The 24,622-nt window shown below is 54.2% G+C and overlaps 1 protein-coding gene across 1 annotated transcript in view; it reads right to left on the bottom strand.

The window, feature by feature from the left end:
• C52H14orf132 (chromosome 52 C14orf132 homolog) overlaps nucleotides 1–23,374 on the bottom strand; it is a 68,085-nt gene extending 44,711 nt beyond the window's left edge. The window contains exon 1 of the mRNA XM_078616992.1: nucleotides 23,161–23,374. Coding sequence (XP_078473118.1) covers nucleotides 23,161–23,187 — 27 coding nt within the window. The 5' untranslated portion in view covers nucleotides 23,188–23,374. The remainder of the gene's footprint in view (nucleotides 1–23,160) is intronic.
• Between the last annotated feature and the right edge of the window lie 1,248 nt (nucleotides 23,375–24,622).

Here is a 24,622-nt window from a genome sequence, read left to right as displayed (position 1 = left end):
CACCACCACCACCACTCCTACATAACCCGACTTCACCACCACCACCACTCCTACATAACCCAACTTCACCACCACCATCACCACCACCACTCCCATATAACCCCACTTCACCACCACCACCACTCCTACATAACCCAACTTCACCACCACCACCACCACCACCACCACCACTCCCATATAACCCAACTTCACCACCACCACTCCCATATAACCCTACTTCACCACCACCACCACTCCTACATAACCCAACTTCACCACCACCACCACCACCACTCCTATATAACCCAACTTCACCACCACCACTCCCATATAACCCTACTTCACTAACACCACCACCACCACCACTCCTACATAACTCAACTTCACCACCACCACCACTCCTATATAACCCAACTTCACCACCACTACCACCACTCCCATATAACCGAACTTCACCACCACTCCTACATAACCCTACTTCACCACCACCACCACTCCCATATAACACAACTTCACCACCACCACCACTCCCATATAACCCTACTTCACAACCACCACCACTCCTACATAACCCCACCTCACCACCACCACCACTCCTACATAACCCAACTTCACCACCACCACCACCACCACCACCACCACCACCACCACCACCACCACCTCCACCACTCCTACATAACCCAACTTCACCACCACCACCACAACTCCTACATAACCCAACTTCACCACCACCACCACCACCACTCCTACATAACCCAACTTCACCACCACCACCACCACTCCTACATAACCCAACTTCACCACCACCACCACTCCTACGTAACCCAACCTCACCACCACCACCACCACCACTCCCATATAACCCAACTTCACCACCACCACCACCACCACCACCACCACCACCACCACCACCACCACCACCACTCCTACATAACCCAACTTCACCACCACCACCACCACTCCCATATAACCCAACTTCACCACCACCACTCCTACATAACCCAACTTCACCACCACCACCACCACCACTCCTACATAACCCAACTTCACCACCACCACCACAACTCCTACATAACCCAACTTCACCACCACCACCACCACCACCACTCCTACATAACCCAACTTCACCACCACCACCACAACTCCTACATAACCCAACTTCACCACCACCACCACCACCACCACTCCTACATAACCCAACTTCACCACCACCACCACAACTCCTACATAACCCAACTTCACCACCACCACCACCACCACCACTCCTACATAACCCCACCTCACCACCGACACCACCACTCCTACAAAACCCGACTTCACCACCACTACCACCACTCCTACATAACCCAACTTCACCACCACCACCACCACCACTCCCACATAACCCGACTTCACCACCACCACCACTCCTACATAACCCAACTTCACCACCACTCCCATATAACCCAACTTCACCACCACCACTCCCATATAACCCAACTTCACCACCACCACCACCACCACTCCTACATAACCCAAATTCACCACCACCACCACTCCTATATAACCCAACTTCACCACCACCACTCCTACGTAACCCCACCTCACCACCACCACCACCACTCCCACATAACCCAACTTCACCACCACCACCACCACCACTCCTACATAACCCAACTTCACCACCACCACAACTTCTACATAACCCCACCTCACCACCGACACCACCACTCCAACATAACCCAACTTCACCACCACCACCATCACTCCTACATAACCCAACTTCACCACCACCACCACTCCTACATAACCCAACTTCACCACCACGACCACCACTCCTACATAACCCAACTTCACCACCACCACCACCACTCCTACGTAACCCCACCTCACCACCACTCCTACATAACCCAACTTCACCACCACCACCACCACCACCACCACCACCACCACCACGCCTACATAACCCAACTTCACCACCACCACCACCACCACCACCACCACCACTCCAACATAACCCAACTTCACCACCACCACCACCACCACCACCACCACCACCACCACCACCACCACTCCTACGTAACCCCACCTCACCACCACCACTCCTACATAACACAACTTCACCACCACCACCACCACCACCACCACCACTCCCATATAACCCAACTTCACCACCACTCCTACATAACCCAACTTCACCACCATCACCACTCCTACATAACCCCACTTCACCACCACCACCACTCCTACATAACCCGACTTCACCACCACCACCACTCCTACATAACCCAACTTCACCACCACCATCACCACCACCACTCCCATATAACCCCACTTCACCACCACCACCACCACTCCTACATAACCCAACTTCACCACCACCACCACCACCACTCCCCCCATATAACCCAACTTCACCACCACCACTCCCATATAACCCTACTTCACCACCACCACCACCACCACCACCACTCCTACATAACCCAACTTCACCACCACCACCACTCCTATATAACCCAACTTCACCACCACCACTCCCATATAACCCTACTTCACCAACACCACCACCACCACTCCTACATAACTCAACTTCACCACCACCACCACTCCTATATAACCCAACTTCACCACCACTACCACCACTCCCATATAACCGAACTTCACCACCACTCCTACATAACCCTACTTCACCACCACCACCACTCCCACATAACCCAACTTCACCACCACCACTCCTACCTAACCCCACCTCACCACCACCACCACCACTCCCACATAACCCAACTTCACCACCACCACCACCACCACTCCTACATAACCCAACTTCACCACCACCACCACTTCTACATAACCCCACCTCACCACCACCACCACTCCCACATAACCCAACTTCACCACCACCACCACCACCACCACCACCACCACCACTCCAACATAACCCAACTTCACCACCACCATCACTCCTACATAACCCAACTTCACCACCACCACCACCACTCCTACATAACCCAACTTCACCACCACGACCACCACTCCTACATAACCCAACTTCACCACCACCACCACCACCACTCCTATGTAACCCCACCTCACCACCACTCCTACATAACCCAACTTCACCACCACCACCACCACGCCTACATAACCCAACTTCACCACCACCACCACTCCAACATAACCCAACTTCACCACCACCACCACCACCACTCCCATATAACCAAACTTCACCACCACCACGCCTACATAAACGCACCTCACCACCACCACTACTCCTACATAACCCAACTTCACCACCACAACCACCACCACCACCACCACCACCACCACCACCACTCCTACGTAACCCAACCTCACCACCACCACCACCACCACCACTCCCATATAACCCAACTTCACCACCACCACCACTCCTACGTAACCCCACCTCACCACCACCACCACTCTCATATAACCCAACTTCACCACCACCACCACCACCACCACCACCACCACCACCACCACCACCACCACCACCACCACCACGCCTACATAACCCAACTTCACCACCACCACCACCACCACCACCACCACCACCACCACCACCACTCCTACATAACCCAACTTCACAACCACCACCACCACCACCACCACTCCTACGTAACCCCACCTCACCACCACCACCACCAATCCTACATAACCCAACTTCACCACCACGACCACCACTCCTACATAACCCAACTTCACCACCACCACCACCACCACTCCTATGTAACCCCACCTCACCACCACTCCTACATAACCCAACTTCACCACCACCACCACCACCACGCCTACATAACCCAACTTCACCACCACCACCACTCCAACATAACCCAACTTCACCACCACCACCACCACTCCCATATAACCAAACTTCACCACCACCACGCCTACATAAACCCACCTCACCACCACCACTACTCCTACATAACCCAACTTCACCACCACCACCACCACCACCACCACCACCACCACCACCACCACCACTCCTACGTAACCCAACCTCACCACCACCACCACCACTCCCATATAACCCAACTTCACCACCACCACCACTCCTACGTAACCCCACCTCACCACCACCACCACTCTCATATAACCCAACTTCCACCACCACCACCACCACCACCACCACCACCACCACCACCACCACCACCACCACCACCACGCCTACATAACCCAACTTCACCACCACCACCACCACCACCACTCCTACATAACCCAACTTCACAACCACCACCACCACCACCACCACTCCTACGTAACCCCACCTCACCACCACCACCACCAATCCTACATAACCCAACTTCACCACCACCACCACCACCACCACCACCACCACCACCACCACCACTCCTACATAACCCCACCTCACCACCGACACCACCACTCCTACAAAACCCGACTTCACCACTACCACCACTCCTATATAACCCAACTTCACCACCACCACCACCACCACTCCCATATAACCCAACTTCACCACCACCACCACTCCTACATAACCCCACCTCACCACCACCACCACCACTCCCATATAACCCAACTTCACCACCACCACCACTCCTACATAACACAACTTCACCACCACCACCACCACCACCACTTCTACATAACCCCACCTCACCACCACCACCACCACCACCACTCCTACATAACCCAACTTCACCACCACCACTCCTACATAACCCAAATTCACCACCACGACCACCACCACTCCTACGTAACCCCACCTCACCACCACCACCACCACCACCACCACCACCACCACCACCACCACTCTCATATAACCCAAATTCACCACCACCACCACTCCTACATAACCCAACTTCACCACCACCACCACCACCACTCCTACGTAACCCCACCTTACCACCACCACCACCACCACTCCTACATAACCCAACTTCACCACCACCACCACCACTCCTACATAACCCCACCTCACCACCGACACCACCACTCCTACAAAACCCGACTTCACCACCACTACCACCACTCCTACATAACCCCACCTCACCACTACCACCACCACCACCACTCCCATATAACCCAACTTCACCACCACCACCACCACTCCTACATAACACAACTTCACCACCACCACCACCACCACCACTTCTACATAACCCCACCTCACCACCACCACCACCACCACTCCTACATAACCCAACTTCAAAACCACCACCACCACTCCCATATAACCCAACTTCACCACCACCACCACCACCACCACTCCTACATAACCCAACTTCACCACCACCACCACTTCTACATAAGCCCACCTCACCACCGACACCACCACTCCTACAAAACCCGACTTCACCACCACTACCACCACTCCTACATAACCCAACTTCACCACCACCACCACCACCACCACTCCTACATAACCCAACTTCACCACCACCACCACTACCACCACTCCTACATAACCCAATTTCACCACCACCACCACCACCACTCCCATATAACCAAACTTCACCACCACCACGCCTACATAACCCCACCTCACCACCACCACTACTCCTACATAACCCAACTTCACCACCACCACCACCACCACTCCTACAAAACCCAACTTCACCACCACTCCTACATAACCCGACTTCACCACCACCACCACTCCTATATAACCCAACTTCAACACCACTCCCATATAACCCATCTTCACCACCACCACTCCCATATAACCCAACTTCACCACCACCACCACTCCTACATAACCCAAATTCACCACCACCACCACTCCTATATAACCCAACTTCACCACCACCACTCCTACGTAACCCCACCTCACCACCACCACCACCACTCCCACATAACCCAACTTCACCACCACCACCACCACCACTCCTACATAACCCAACTTCACCACCACCACCACTTCTACATAACCCCACCTCACCACCGACACCACCACTCCAACATAACCCAACTTCACCACCACCATCACTCCTACATAGCCCAACTTCACCACCACCACCACTCCTACATAACCCAACTTCACCACCACGACCACCCCTCCTACATAACCCAACTTCACCACCACCACCACCACTCCTACGTAACCCCACCTCACCACCACTCCTACATAACCCAACTTCACCACCACCACCACCACGCCTACATAACCCAACTTCACCACCACCACCACTCCAACATAACCCAACTTCACCACCACCACCACCACCACTCCAACGTAACCCCACCTCACCACCACCACTCCTACATAACACAACTTCACCACCACCACCACCACCACCACCACCACCACCACCACCACCACCACCACTCCCATATAACCCAACTTCACCACCACTCCTGCATAACCCAACTTCACCACCATCACCACTCCTACATAACCCCACTTCACCACCACCACCACTCCTACATAACCCGACTTCACCACCACCACCACTCCTACATAATCCAACTTCACCACCACCATCACCACCACCACTCCCATATAACCCCACTTCACCACCACCACCACCACCACTCCTACATAACCCAACTTCACCACCACCACCACCACCACTCCCATATAACCCAACTTCACCACCACCACTCCCATATAACCCTACTTCACCACCACCACCACTCCTACATAACCCAACTTCACCACCACCACCACCACCACCACTCCTATATAACCCAACTTCACCACCACCACTCCCATATAACCCTACTTCACCAACACCACCACCACCACTCCTACATAACTCAACTTCACCACCACCACCACCACCACCACCACTCCTATATAACCCAACTTCACCACCACTACCACCACTCCCATATAACCGAACTTCACCACCACTCCTACATAACCCTACTTCACCACCACCACCACTCCCATATAACACAACTTCACCACCACCACCACTCCCATATAACCCTACTTCACAACCACCACCACTCCTACATAACCCCACCTCACCACCACCACCACTCCTACATAACCCAACTTCACCACCACCACCACCACCACCACCACCACCACCACCACCACCACTCCTACATAACCCAACTTCACCACCACCACCACAACTCCTACATAACCCAACTTCACCACCACCACCACCACCACTCCTACATAACCCAACTTCACCACCACCACCACTCCTACATAACCCAACTTCACCACCACCACCACTCCTACGTAACCCAACCTCACCACCACCACCACCACCACTCCCATATAACCCAACTTCACCACCACCACCACCACCACCACCACCACCACCACCACCACCACCACCACCACCACCACTCCTACATAACCCAACTTCACCACCACCACCACCACTCCCATATAACCCAACTTCACCACCACCACTCCTACATAACCGAACTTCACCACCACCACCACCACCACCACTCCTACATAACCCAACTTCACCACCACCACCACAACTCCTACATAACCCAACTTCACCACCACCACCACCACCACTCCTACATAACCCAACTTCACCACCACCACCACTCCTACATAACCCAACTTCACCACCACCACCACTCCTACGTAACCCAACCTCACCACCACCACCACCACCACCACCACCACCACCACCACCACTCCCATATAACCCAACTTCACCACCACCACCACCACCACCACCACTCCTACATAACCCAACTTCACCACCACCACCACCACTCCTACATAACCCAACTTCACCACCACCACTCCTACATAACCCAAATTCACCACCACCACCACCACCACCACTCCTACGTAACCCCACCTCACCACCACCACCACCACCACTCTCATATAACCCAACTTCACCACCGCCACCACCACCACGCCTACATAAGCCCACCTCACCACCGACACCACCACTCCTACAAAACCCGACTTCACCACCACTACCACCACTCCTACATAACCCAACTTCACCACCACCACCACCACCACCACTCCTACATAACCCAACTTCACCACCACCACCACTACCACCACTCCTACATAACCAAATTTCACCACCACCACCACCACCACTCCCATATAACCAAACTTCACCACCACCACGCCTACATAACCCCACCTCACCACCACCACTACTCCTACATAACCCAACTTCACCACCACCACCACCACCACTCCTACAAAACCCAACTTCACCACCACTCCTACATAACCCGACTTCACCACCACCACCACTCCTATATAACCCAACTTCAACACCACTCCCATATAACCCATCTTCACCACCACCACTCCCATATAACCCAACTTCACCACCACCACCACTCCTACATAACCCAAATTCACCACCACCACCACTCCTATATAACCCAACTTCACCACCACCACTCCTACGTAACCCCACCTCACCACCACCACCACCACTCCCACATAACCCAACTTCACCACCACCACCACCACCACTCCTACATAACCCAACTTCACCACCACCACCACTTCTACATAACCCCACCTCACCACCGACACCACCACTCCAACATAACCCAACTTCACCACCACCATCACTCCTACATAGCCCAACTTCACCACCACCACCACTCCTACATAACCCAACTTCACCACCACGACCACCAATCCTACATAACCCAACTTCACCACCACCACCACCACTCCTACGTAACCCCACCTCACCACCACTCCTACATAACCCAACTTCACCACCACCACCACCACGCCTACATAACCCAACTTCACCACCACCACCACTCCAACATAACCCAACTTCACCACCACCACCACCACCACTCCAACGTAACCCCACCTCACCACCACCACTCCTACATAACACAACTTCACCACCACCACCACCACCACCACCACCACCACCACCACCACCACCACCACCACCACTCCCATATAACCCAACTTCACCACCACTCCTGCATAACCCAACTTCACCACCATCACCACTCCTACATAACCCCACTTCACCACCACCACCACTCCTACATAACCCGACTTCACCACCACCACCACTCCTACATAACCCAACTTCACCACCACCATCACCACCACCACTCCTACATAACCCAACTTCACCACCACCACCACCACCACTCCCATATAACCCAACTTCACCACCACCACTCCCATATAACCCTACTTCACCACCACCACCACTCCTACATAACCCAACTTCACCACCACCACCACCACCACCACTCCTATATAACCCAACTTCACCACCACCACTCCCATATAACCCTACTTCACCAACACCACCACCACCACTCCTACATAACTCAACTTCACCACCACCACCACCACCACCACCACCACCACCACTCCTATATAACCCAACTTCACCACCACTACCACCACTCCCATATAACCGAACTTCACCACCACTCCTACATAACCCTACTTCACCACCACCACCACTCCCATATAACACAACTTCACCACCACCACCACTCCCATATAACCCTACTTCACAACCACCACCACTCCTACATAACCCCACCTCACCACCACCACCACTCCTACATAACCCAACTTCACCACCACCACCACCACCACCACCACCACCACCACCACCACCACCACCACCACCACCACCACTCCTACATAACCCAACTTCACCACCACCACCACAACTCCTACATAACCCAACTTCACCACCACCACCACCACCACTCCTACATAACCCAACTTCACCACCACCACCACTCCTACATAACCCAACTTCACCACCACCACCACTCCTACGTAACCCAACCTCACCACCACCACCACCACCACTCCCATATAACCCAACTTCACCACCACCACCACCACCACCACCACCACCACCACCACTCCTACATAACCCAACTTCACCACCACCACCACCACTCCCATATAACCCAACTTCACCACCACCACTCCTACATAACCGAACTTCACCACCACCACCACCACCACTCCTACATAACCCAACTTCACCACCACCACCACAACTCCTACATAACCCAACTTCACCACCACCACCACCACCACTCCTACATAACCCAACTTCACCACCACCACCACTCCTACATAACCCAACTTCACCACCACCACCACTCCTACGTAACCCAACCTCACCACCACCACCACCACCACCACCACTCCCATATAACCCAACTTCACCACCACCACCACCACCACCACTCCTACATAACCCAACTTCACCACCACCACCACCACTCCTACATAACCCAACTTCACCACCACCACTCCTACATAACCCAAATTCACCACCACCACCACCACCACCACTCCTACGTAACCCCACCTCACCACCACCACCACCACCACCACTCTCATATAACCCAACTTCACCACCGCCACCACCACCACGCCTACATAACCCAACTTCACCACCAACACCACCACTCCTACATAACCCAACTTCACCACCACCACCACCACCACCACTCCTACGTAACCCCACCTCACCACCACCACCACCACCACCACTCCTACATAACCCAACTTCACCACCACCACCACCACCACCACCACTCCTACATAACCCCACCTCACCACCGACACCACCACTCCTACAAAACCCGACTTCACCACCACTACCACCACTCCTACATAACCCAACTTCACCACCACCACCACCACCACTCCCACATAACCCGACTTCACCACCACCACCACTCCTACATAACCCAACTTCACCACCACTCCCATATAACCCAACTTCACCACCACCACTCCCATATAACCCAACTTCACCACCACCACCACCACTCCTACATAACCCAAATTCACCACCACCACCACTCCTATATAACCCAACTTCACCACCACCACTCCTACGTAACCCCACCTCACCACCACCACCACCACTCCCACATAACCCAACTTCACCACCACCACCACCACCACCACTCCTACATAACCCAACTTCACCACCACCACAACTTCTACATAACCCCACCTCACCACCGACACCACCACTCCAACATAACCCAACTTCACCACCACCATCACTCCTACATAACCCAACTTCACCACCACCACCACTCCTACATAACCCAACTTCACCACCACGACCACCACTCCTACATAACCCAACTTCACCACCACCACCACCACTCCTACGTAACCCCACCTCACCACCACTCCTACATAACCCAACTTCACCACCACCACCACCACCACCACGCCTACATAACCCAACTTCACCACCACCACCACCACTCCAACATAACCCAACTTCACCACCACCACCACCACCACCACTCCTACGTAACCCCACCTCACCACCACCACTCCTACATAACACAACTTCACCACCACCACCACCACCACCACCACCACCACCACTCCCATATAATCCAACTTCACCACCACTCCTACATAACCCAACTTCACCACCATCACCACTCCTACATAACCCCACTTCACCACCACCACCACTCCTACATAACCCGACTTCACCACCACCACCACTCCCACATAGCCCAACTTCACCACCACCATCACCACCACCACTCCCATATAACCCCACTTCTCCACCACCACCACCACTCCTACATAACCCAACTTCACCACCACCACCACCACCACTCCCATATAACCCAACTTCACCACCACCACTCCCATATAACCCTACTTCACCACCACCACCACCACCACCACCACCACCACCACCACTCCTACATAACCCAACTTCACCACCACCACCACTCCTATATAACCCAACTTCACCACCACCACTCCCATATAACCCTACTTCACCAACACCACCACCACCACTCCTACATAACTCAACTTCACCACCACCACCACCACCACTCCTATATAACCCAACTTCACCACCACTACCACCACTCCCATATAACCGAACTTCACCACCACTCCTACATAACCCTACTTCACCACCACCACCACCACTCCCAAATAACACAACTTCACCACCACCACCACTCCCATATAACCCTACTTCACAACCACCACCACTCCTACATAACCCCACCTCACCACCACCACCACTCCTACATAACCCAACTTCACCACCACCACCACCACTCCTACATAACCCAACTTCACCACCACCACCACAACTCCTACATAACCCAACTTCACCACCACCACCACCACTCCTACATAACCCAACTTCACCACCACCACCACTCCTACATAACCCAACTTCACCACCACCACCACCACTCCTACGTAACCCAACCTCACCACCACCACCACCACCACTCCCATATAACCAAACTTCACCACCACCACCACCACCACCACCACTCCTACATAACCCAACTTCACCACCACCACCACCACCACTCCCATATAACCCAACTTCACCACCACCACTCCTACATAACCCAACTTCACCACCACCACCACCACCACCACTCCTACATAACCCAACTTCACCACCACCACCACAACTCCTACATAACCCAACTTCACCACCACCACCACCACCACTCCTACATAACCCAACTTCACCACCACCACCACTCCTACATAACCCAACTTCACCACCACCACCACTCCTACGTAACCCAACCTCACCACCACCACCACCACTCCCATATAACCCAACTTCACCACCACCACCACCACCACCACCACTCCTACATAACCCAACTTCACCACCACCACCACCACTCCTACATAACCCAACTTCAACACCACCACTCCTACATAACCCAACTTCACCACCACCACCACCACCACCACCACCACCACCACCACCACCACCACCACTCCTACGTAACCCCACCTCACCACCACCACCACCACCACCACTCTCATATAACCCAACTTCACCACCACCACCACCACCACCACCACCACCACCACCACCACGCCTACATAACCCAACTTCACCACCACCACCACCACCACCACTCCTACATAACCCAACTTCACCACCACCACCACCACCACCACCACTCCTACGTAACCCCACCTCACCATCACCACCACCACCACCACTCCTACATAACCCAACTTCACCACCACCACCACCACCACTCCTACATAACCCCACCTCACCACCGACACCACCACTCCTACAAAACCCGACTTCACCACCACTACCACCACTCCTACATAACCCAACTTCACCACCACCACCACCACCACTCCCATATAACCCAACTTCACCACCACCACCACTCCTACATAACCCAACTTCACCACCACCACCACCACCACCACTCCAACATAACCCAACTTCAACACCACCACCACCACCACCACTCCAACATAACCCAACTTCACCAACACCACCACCACCACTCCTACAAAACCCAACTTCACCACCACCACTCCTACATAACCCAACTTCACCACCACCACCACCACAACTCCTACATAACCCGACTTCACCATCACCACCGCCACTCCTACATAACCCAACTTCACCACCACCACCACTCCTACATAACCAAACTCCACAACCACCACTACCACCACTCCTACATAACCCAACTTCACCACCACCACCACTCCTACATTACCCAACTTCAACCACCACCACCACCACTCCTACGTAACCCCACCTCACCACCACCACTACCACTCCCATATAACCCAACTTCACCACCACCACCACCACTCCTACATAACCCAACTTCACCACCACCACCACCACTTCTACATAACCCCACCTCACCACCGACACCACCACTCCTACAAAACCCGACTTCACCACCACTACCACCACTCCTACATAACCCAACTTCACCACCACCACCACCACCACTCCCATATAACCCAACTTCACCACCACCACCACTCCTACATAACCCAACTTCACCACCACCACCACCACCACCACTCCTACAAAACCCAACTTCACCACCACCACTCCTACAAACCCAACTTCACCACCACCACCACCACCACCACCACCACCACCACCACTCCTACGTAACCCCACCTCACCACCACCACCACTCCCATATAACCCAACTTCACCACCACCACTCCCATATAACCCAACTTCACCACCACACCACCACCACTCCTACATAACTCAACTTCACCACCACCACTCCTATATAACCCAACATCACCACCACTACCACCACTCCCATATAACCCAACTTCACCACCACTCCTACATAACCCGACTTCACCACCACCACCACCACCACTCCCATATAACCCAACTTCACCACCACCACCACCACTACTCCTACATAACCCAACTTCACCACCACCACCACCACTCCTACAAAACCCGACTTCACCACCACTACCACCACTCCTACATAACCCAACTTCACCACCACCACTCCTACATAACCCAACTTCACCACCACCACCACTCCCATATTACCCAACTTCACCACCACCACCACTTCTACATAACCCCACCTCACCACCACCACTCCTACATAACCCAACTTCACCACCACCACCACTCCTACGTAACCCAACTTCACCACCACCACCACTCCTACATAACCCTACTTCACCACCACCACTCCTACATAACCCAACTTCACCACCACCACTCCTACATAAACCAACCTCACCACCACCACTCCTACATAACACTACTTCACCACCACCACCACTCCTACATAACTCAACTTCACCACCACCACCACTCCTACATAACCCTACTTCACCACCACCACCACCACCACCACTCCTACATAACCCTACTTCACCACCACCACTCCTACATAACCCTACTTCACCACCACCACTCCTACATAACCCAACTTCACCACCACCACTCCTACATAACCCAACCTCACCACCACCACTCCTACATAACCCTACTTCAGCACCACCACCACTCCTACATAACTCAACTTCACCACCACCACTCCTACATAACCCTACTTCACCACTACCACCACTCCTACATAACCCAACTTCACCACCACTCCTACATAACCCAACTTCACCACCACCACTCCTATGTAACCCTACATCACATTCTTAGGTTTTTTCGGTAAAGTCATGTAGGTAAAAAAATTAAAATTAAAATTAATTAAAGTAAAATAAAATTTTTAATAAAAATCACGACGTTTCGGAGGCAACACAAGCTTCCGTCTTCAGGTGGAATCGTCACAGCACGATTGCTGTATCAAGTAAGAGAAATTCCAGGTGGTTGATTGATCACACCTCGTTACATTGATTGGCTCTACCGGTCCTGGCCCATAGCCAATGGGGAGAAGTCTAGGGACGTGGCCCTGACGTAATGGGAAGGTGACATCCGTAAGTAGATGATTGGATATGCTGGCTTTAGCCACAGCCAATGGGGGGACGAGTCGGGGGCGTGGTCCTGGGATCGTACGATGGAGTCTGGAAGATTCCATGGAGGTTAACCAGGACTGGTGGAACGGTACCACGTGACCCGGGTATTAAAAGGGGTGGAGACGGATAACACGTGGTCAGATCTGGAACGAACGAAGGGTGAGGCCACGCTGGAGCGGGGGTCCAGGCCTGCCACGTGACAGCGCGAGTCTCTCTCTCTCCCTCTCATGCTGTCTGTTAGCAGCGTGAAGGAGTAAGACAGGAGTGTTGTGAACGAAAGACAAATAAAGACCGGATTCCAGAAGTCGCTTCCACGACCTTTATTACATTGAGACAATTTGGACAATTATTAGAAAATGTCCAAGCACCTCAAGAAAAGAAACCCACCGGATCCTCTGTCGGATGAAGATGACGAGGCGGACGCGGACGAGCTGCTGGGAGCCACGGGTCCTCTGCTGCCGTCTGCCGCTCTCCCCGACGCCGCGCATCGACGACAGGCCGGCGAGGAGACGTCTCCGGCTGCGGACGAGGGGTGGCGTCGGGTGGCGGAGCAGATAGAGTCTCTCCGTGCGATCCTGCTAAATCTTGCAACGGCGGTCGCGTCATCTGCGGCCCTCGGTCGGCCGTGTGGAACTCACCCAAGGGCCGACGATCAAGATCTTCAGCGGGAAACGCCGTCCGCCATTGCTCCTGCCACGGAGGGGGAGGCCTCCATCTTGGGCGGGGCTGCTGCCACGCGGCCGCCGGACGCCATCTTGGGCGGGGCTGCTGCCACGCGGCTGCCAGACGCCATCTTTACGGAGCCGCGTGCTGCGTGGGTAGCGGGATCTGACACGCCCGAGGCCTCGGATATTCACCGCCGCCATCGCCTTCCTCAAATTAAAGAATTTGTCACCGGGGGTGACTGGAGCGCGTTCACGTGGCGGTTCGAGTCAGCCTTCCGGTCGGTGCGATGGACGGAGGCAGAAGCGCTGGAGGCTCTGCCCACGCTGTTGGACGACGTCTCCTTGGCAGTCTTCCACTGCATCCCGGCGAGTAAGAAAAAGACGCTGCGTGACGCTTTTGCGGAAATGGCGGAGTTCTACGAGCCACCGATGGCGGCTACCAGGAAATTCATGGAGCGGAAGAATCGCCCTTGGCCTACCGTGGGGCGCTGTTGGCGCTTGCCATGGCCGCCTTACCCTGATTCATCAGCCGATCTCCTGGATCCTCTCATCCTTTCTAGAATGATTGAGTTGTCCCAGGAACTTAACATATCATTGCCGGTGTGCGGCCACGAACCGCTAATGTCTCGATGGGCGGCGTGCTATTTGGACGCCAAGTTCAACCTCAAATGCTGGGACCAGATGGCGGCATGGACAGGAGACCCTGAGATAGACGGGCTACCGTTGGGATGGGCTCCACGTCGTGTCATCCACGGCTCCAACGGCTCCAGCGACGGCGAGGTGGTTGCAGCCGTTCCTCGCTGGGTCCCGAAACGACGGCCGCGCGAGCAGCGCGACGGGGCCGGACGTCCACGAGTGGGGACCGGGGCGACCGACCACCGGGCGGGGGCGGCCACATGTTTCAAGTGTGGCCGACGAGGCCATTTCGCCCGGGATTGTCGCTGCCGACTCCAACCTCCTCAGCTCCCGTCGGGCCGACTTCCATCTCCTCCACCGGACGCGGATCCACGGCACCCACGGGCAAGTTGGCACACATCGGACACCCGGCAGGTCTTGACACATCACGCATCCACTCGCACCCGTGTTTGCACTCCTGAAGGGAATTGTGGGTCACCTGGGGTGATGCCGCACTCGGTTACACAATGGAAAAAATTGGCTCGAAGGGTGATGGTAGCCACGTCGGGGTCCTCGACGGTACGGGGTACTATCGATGGGATCGATGTCTGTATTTTGGTGGACACCGGTGCGTCTGCAACCATAATTTCCGATGTTATTTTTCATCTCCTGTCCATTCCTACATCGCGGATCCGACCGGCTAACGATGCATGCGTTGCTGTGAATGGAGGTACCATGGGTATTTTGGGACGAGTAGATGTGCGCATTGCTATAGGGAATATCACCGCGTTGGGACTAGTTTTGATCTCGCGTTCGTTGGCCATCCCATGCTTTTTGGGCACCGATTTCCTTCGTCAGATGCCCGTTAAAATACTCCTCGATCAAGGTTGCTTGAATGTCCTTCCTGCCGTCCCTGCTGGGCCGTTCGCCCCCAGGAAACGCTATTAATGCTATTGTTGATGTCACGGTAGAAATATCATCGGGCACACAAATGCTTATCCCGCTGCATTACCGGAAGCGGTTGGAAGCCGCGGACGATGCGACGGGTGTGTTGTTGTCCCCGTCAAACTCTGTGGCTAAATCGTTTTCCATCTCGTGTTAAATGGGGGCTCGGACCGGGTGGTCGTTCCGGTTGGCTCGGTATTGGCTCACGCCACTACCAATTTCACCAGCTTTGAGGGCGACCAAACCACAAAAATGGCCACTGGCGTGCCACAATCTGATTGTTCGGATGATCGATGGATCGCCGAATTGTGCCGGGAAAATACGTCCTTGTCAGCCATGCAGCGGAGCGCCTTGCATTCACTATTGTCGGAGTACGCTGATGTTTTCAGTAGAAACGATTTGGATTTGGGCCATACCTCGCTCTCGTCGCACCATATCGACACCGGTGCGGCGGGACCGATTTGTATGCACCTGCATCGCATGAGCCCTGCAGAAAGGGAACACGTGCGTGGCGCGGTGGACGACATGTTGGCGGCCGATATAATTTCGCCGTCCAACAGTCCTTGGGGCGCGCCGGTGGTGTTGGTTAAAAAGAAGGATGGCGGAACGAGGTTTTGTGTAGACTTCCGCCGATTGAATAAGATATCCGTGGCGGACGCATACCCCTTGCCACGGATGGACGACTCGTTGGACGCTTTGTCGGGGGCAAATTTCTTCTCTACCCTCGACCTGTCGTCTGGGTTTTGGCAGCTTTCCCTCGATGACACGTCCAGACCGAAAACGGCGTTCCACATGCCGCAGGGCCTCTTTGAGTTTAACCGCCTACCTATGGGTTGAATGCAGCACCGGCGACGTTCCAACGTCTGATGGAACTGGTGCTAACGGGGCTGTAGTGGGAAACGTGCCTCATATATTTGGACGATATCATTGTATTCAGTCGCACCTTCGAAGAACACCTCCAATGGCTTGAGACTGTCTTTCAAAGGATGCGGTCGGCTGACCTAAAATTAAAACCAAAGAAGTGCCACCTTTTGCAACGATCTGTCCGCTACCTTGCACACATCGTCAGCTCTGACGGTGTGTCCACGGACCCTCAGAAAACGTCTTGTGTCCTGGAGTGGCCGACGCACACTTCAGTGAGCGACGTACGGCGATTTATAGGGTTCACATCCTACTATTGCCGATTTGTTAAGAATTTCGCGACGCTGGCTAAGCCGCTGCATATTCTAACAGGGAAGAATCAGAGATTTAAATGGGGCCCGGAAGAGGAGCGCTCTTTTCAGTCTCTCCGGGATCGCCTGGCCACCGCTCCGACACTCGACTACCCAGACTTTTCCCAGCCGTTCATCCTTGACACGGATGCTAGCGACATCAACATAGGGGCCGTTTTGTCACAACGGAAAGACGGGGTCGAGTGAGTGGTGGCATAAGGCAGCAGGGTTCTGTCTCCTGCCGAGACGCGCAATTGCGTGATGCGATGGGAATTGCTGGCAATTGTCCATTTTGTTCGCCAGTACCAGCCGTACCTGTATGGAAGGAAATTCCTCGTGTGCACTGACCATGCTGCCTTGCAGTATTCATTGAAATTGGAACAACCATCCGATCAATTGGCTCGGTGGTTGGAATCGCTGCAGGAGTTTTCCTTCGAGATCACGTACCGCAAGGGTACTCGCCATGGCAACGCAGACGCTCTCTCTAGGTTGCCCGCGACCCCTCCCTGCGCCTGTCTGACGGGTACGCACCGCTGTGCGGCGCTGCCTACTCCGCCTTGTCCAGTCATGGGGGCGATGTCAAAGGATGAAGGCCAGGATATACCCGTTGGAGTCGACTATACGCTGCATTTGCCGCACTCGGTGTAGCTACGCGAGCAAGAGGCCGATGCCTCTTTGGCTCCACTGCGGGAATTGGTCGGGAAACTGAGATCTCATTTGGCAGGATGGAAATGGCAGTTGTTTCGGGGCCAGGCGGGATTACTAATGTGTACAGATGGGTTGTCAGGCCGTTCACGCCTGGTTGTGCCGATGTCCCTTCGCCACGATCTGATCCACGCGCTGCACGCCGACAAGCTGATGCACCTTGGCGTGCAGAAAACATTGGCCGCAATGCAGCAAGATTTTTTTTGGCCAGGCGTGACAGCGGATGTCACCAGCTTTATCCGGTCATGCCATGATTGTGCGAAGCGGAAACCGCCATGTCAAAATTATGTCCCGCCCCTACGATCGATCGAGGTATCCGTATTAATGAGCTGGTTGCTCTGGATATCCTGGGCCCATTCCCTCCATCAGCTAGGGGCAATAAATACCTTTTGGTCGGGGTCGACTATTTTTCTCGCTGGCCTATGGCCTGGCCTCTACCTGACCAAACGGCCTCATCCATCACCGAGGCTTTCTTGAATGGGTACGTCATGGATAAGGGAGCACCTGAAGGGCTGCTCACAGATCAAGGACATAACTTCTCCTCTAAATTGCTCAAAGACGTGTGCTCTGCCTTGGGTACAAAGAAAATCCACACTTCCCCTTACCATCCGCAAACGGATGGTATGGTGGAACGATTTAACCGCACCCTTTCGGCCATGCTTTGTCACACGGTGAGTGAAAAACAAACCGATTGGGACTTGCACATACCGGGCGTCCTGGTGGCATACCGCATGGTCCCGCACGCGTCCACAGGATATTCGCCATTTTTCCTTATTTATGGCCGTGAGAATATACCCCCGATTGATGTGCAACTTGGTGCAGCGGGGAAACAACCGTCCCCTTCCTTGCCTGACCACATGTGGGACTCGCTTAAACGGGTTACGGAGGCGCGAGAGGCCGCCAGATGTGCGACGGCCCGTACACAGGCACGGAACGAGAGGTGTGCGCGTCGATCGCGAACTGACATACCTTGGTCGGTGGGCGATATGGCATGGCTCCATTGCCCTCAGGTGCTGGTGGGTACGTCCCCTAAACTGCACAGGCCTTGGCGGGGGCCCGTGAGGTTGGTGGACATTCGGAATCCCCAGAGCGTTCGCATCCAGTACGGCGAATGTCGTTGGTATGTTCACTCGTCGCGGCTCAAGCCCTATGTTGACCCGCGTGCTGGCCCTTCATCCCCACTTGTTGACCTACCGGGGTCTGGCGTGCCGAATGTGCCACTTGCCTTGCCGATTGATCCCCAGCGGGGCCGTGTTCTACCCCCCGCAGACGCACAGGTTTTGAAGGTCGACGAGACCCCGGACGTTTTACCTCCAACGGGGCCTGTCCCAGCCACAGGGGACACCAAAAATTCTTCTTCTTCTGCACTGCACCCACCTCCTGCTGAACAGTCGGCGAGGCAACCTCGCGCGAGGGGAGGAGAGCGTCCGGCGTCGCGTACGCGGTCGAAGTCTCTCCCATTTCCCTAATACTGTTGTCCTTACGGTCTGTCGCCCTGGTGTTACTGCGCTACAGGGACGCCCTAATGTACGTTGGTTGTTTTTATGTCTGTAATGTTTTAATTTCTCTGCGCATTGGCGCCCTACTCCCCTTACCTTGTTAATGCATCATGGACGCCCTAAAATGTTATTTAAAGGAGTGGGGCCGTCACTCTTTTCCCAGCCGAGACGGCTGACTTTTTACACTGGGGGGGGGGAAGGGGGAGGGTGATGTAATGTGAGGATATATCCGGGTGGTTGATTGATCACACCTCGTTACGATGATTGGCTCTACCGGTCCTGGCCCATAGCCAATGGGGAGAAGTCTAGGGGCGTGGCCGTAACGTAATGGGAAGGTGGCATCTGTAAGTAGATGATTGGATCTGCTGGCTTTAGCCACAGCCAATGGGGGGACGAGTCGGGGGCGTGGTCCTGGGATCGTATGATGGAGTCTGGAAGATTCCATGGAGGTTAACCAGGACTGGTGGAAAGGTACCACGTGACCCGGGTATTAAAAGGGGTGGAGACGGACAACACGTGGTCAGATCTGGAACGAACGAAGGGTGAACCCACGCTGGAGTGGGGGGTCCAGGCCTGCCACGTGGCAGCGCGAGTCTCTCTCTCTCTCCCTCTCACGCTGTCTGTTAGCAGCGTGAAGGAGTAAGACAGGAGTGTTGTGAACGAAAGACAAATAAAGACCGGATTCCAGAAGTCGCTTCCACGACCTTTATTAAATATATATACTGGTTGAGGGTGGGAGGAGCCAAGGCAGGCACCTAGATCGGAGTTTTGTATTATTATTATTGTGAGCTTGGTGCTTCTGAGGCCGCTGCTAGGAATGAGCATTTGTTGTGTAGACTGGTTGAACTGGGAGGTACCAGAGTTGTTAAGGTGCGGCTGCTGTAAAGGTGCGGCTGCTGTAAATGGGACTGAGCCTTTGTTATGTAGATGAAACAGCCCTTTGCTATGTTGCTGGGATTAATTCTAGATTTGCCAAATGTGTGGTAAAACTTAAAGCAGGAAACCAGTGTGTGAAAAAAGAAGAAACTGTACGGTAACTGAAGAATAGTGCCTATCAAATAAGATGGTCCAAATATGTGTGGTTAAACCTTTTTTGCATAGTTAATAACATCTTTCCAATGATTACTCAGTTTGTACCCATCATCACGGTTGAAATTATGTCTGTGTTTGTATATTTGGATGGCTTCGTGTACAAACCTTTGATGGTAGCCAGGAGGTTTGCAGAGTACCTTGGTCTCGGAAAAGACAATTTCATGAGAGCCCACAGCGTTGTAGCAATGATAGGCAACGGCGGAAGAATCAGTTTTGCCGTGGTTTTACTTTTATGAATACAATTTTTTTTTTACCTACGTGACTTTACCGTAAAAACTGAAGAATATGAATCCTTGCAGTCACGAAAGCTTCAAATCTAAAACCCTACATCACCACCACTCCTATATAACCCAACTTCACCACCACCACTATGTAACCCTACTTCACCACCATGACCACCAACTCCTTCATAGCGACCGCTGTGTTCAGTGTCAGGTCAATAACGGACTCGCCCGATTGGCGCGTGCGAGCGGACAAACCGCACGGCGGCACACCCGAGTGCCAAGGCGCGCTCCCTGCTCACTCCGCTCCGAGGGAGGTCTCCGAGAGCGGTGGTTTGGCCTCCACTCGCTCGTCTGGGACAGCGGTGGGGGGCATCCCCCACCACTTGACCCCACCATCCCCCACCACTTGACCCCACCACCCCCCACCACTTGACCCCCACCGCACTTGACCGGCCGACGAGACTGAGAGCCGTGAGCGGGTGCCGAGTCGGCGCTGCTAAAGTGGCAGGCGAGAGGCGGCCAGGGAGGATTTGAGAAAACGTCGTGAGCCCCCTGCCCCCTACTGGACATCTATGGAAAAGAGCTTCATAGCTCATCGGATTCCTCCTGCTGCAGTCTAAATAAAGATTGCGATGATTCTGAGGAGCGTCCCCGGGAGCTGCCTTGATCCCAACCGAGGCGACCCGGGTTGGATTCCCGCTTACGACCACCGCTAACACCAGCGGCGGTTATTCTGCGCCCGGTCCCGGGCCTCACCTAGGTCGACTCGGCCTCAAATGAGTACCTGGTGCGGTGTGCAAACATCGCCGCTGGGGAGACAAAGGCGTCCGGCCGGGGCGTTGGCCACCCACCCCCTCGTGTGCCGTGCAGGCCTTCACAGGTGCTGCTACTCGCTCACAGCACTTGCCCGGACAGTCTGTTCAGGCTACACGGGGAATCTTTGTCTGGTGGTGACGATGGTGGTGGTGGAGGTGATCGTAGGGGTCGCGTGATGGCGATGATGGTTTGTGATCTCACCGAGGCGCCGTTGAATGAGAAGTCCATCCTGCTGCTGCTGCTCCTACTGCTGCTGCTGCTCCTGCTGCTGCTGCTCCTGCTGCTGCTGCTCCTGCTGCTGCTGCTCCTGCTCCTGCTGATGCTGCTCCTGCTGATGCTGCTCCTGCTGATGCTGCTCCTGCTGATGCTGCTGCTCCTGCTGCTGCTGCTCCTGCTGCTCCTGCCGCTGCTTAGGTCCCGGTTCGACCCCTGGCTGCGTCACTGTGCAGAATGTGGGGGGGGGGGGGGGTCCGGCGCTCCCCCTCACGCCCCCCCCCCTCACGCCCCCCCACACTCCATCAGCGTCTGGGGCATCGCGGGGTGGGGGAGATCAGCTGTCTTGTCGCGGGAGTCGTGAGGAGGGAATTGAATCAACAGATGCTTCCAGCAGTGCCGTGTGCGCGGCGTGCCCGTGTGTGTCTGTGTGTGTGTGTGTCTGTCTGTGTGTCTGTGTCTGTCTGTGTGTCTGTGTATCTGTCTGTGTGTGTGTCTGTCTGTGTATCTGTCTGTGTGTCTGTCTGTGTGTGTGTCTGTGTGTGTGTCTGTCTGTGTGTGGATATCCGTGTCTGTCTGTGTGTCTGTCTGTGGATCTCCGTGTGTCTGTGTGTATGTGTGTAGATATCCGTGTGTCTGTCTGTGTGTCTGTCTGTGGATCTCCGTGTGTCTGTGTGTATGTGTCTGTCTGTGTGTAGATATCCGTGTGTCTGTCTGTGTGTGTCTGTCTGTGTGTAGATCTCCGTGTGTCTGTGTGTGTGTCTGTCTGTGTGGATCTCCGTGTGTCTGTCTGTGTGTGTGTCTGTCTGTGCGGATCTCCGTGTGTCTGTGTGTCTATGTCTGTGTGGATCTCCGTGTGCTTGTCGGTGTGCGTGCGGGTCTATGTCTGTGTGTCTGTCTGTGTGCGTGTCCTATGTCTGTGTGGATCTCCGTGTGTCTGTGTGTCTATGTCTGTGTGGATCTCCGTGTGTCTGTGTGTGTGTCTATGTCTGTGTGTCTGTCTATGTCTGTGTGGATCTCCGTGTGTCTGTGTGTGTGTCTATGTCTGTGTGGATCTCCGTGTGTCTGTGTCTCTGTCTGTGTGTGTGTGTCTATGTCTGTGTGGATCTCCGTGTGTCTGTGTGTCTATGTCTGTGTGGATCTCCGTGTGTCTGTGTGTGTGTCTATGTCTGTGTGGATCTCCGTGTGTCTGTGTCTCTGTGTGTGTGTGTGTCTATGTCTGTGTGGATCTCCGTGTGTCTGTGTGTCTATGTCTGTGTGGATCTCCGTGTGTCTGTGTGTGTGTCTATGTCTGTGTGGATCTCCGTGTGTCTGTGTCTCTGTCTGTGTGTGTGTGTGTCTATGTCTGTGTGGATCTCCGTGTGTCTGTGTGTCTATGTCTGTGTGGATCTCCGTGTGTCTGTGTCTCTGTGTGTGTGTCTATGTGTGTGTGTGTCTGTGTCTGTGTGGA

This window comes from Lampetra planeri, chromosome 52, assembly GCF_965212315.1.
Source record: "Lampetra planeri chromosome 52, kcLamPlan1.2.h2, whole genome shotgun sequence".
Taxonomy (NCBI): domain Eukaryota; kingdom Metazoa; phylum Chordata; class Hyperoartia; order Petromyzontiformes; family Petromyzontidae; genus Lampetra; species Lampetra planeri.
This window is presented reverse-complemented; position numbering and strand designations above follow the sequence as displayed.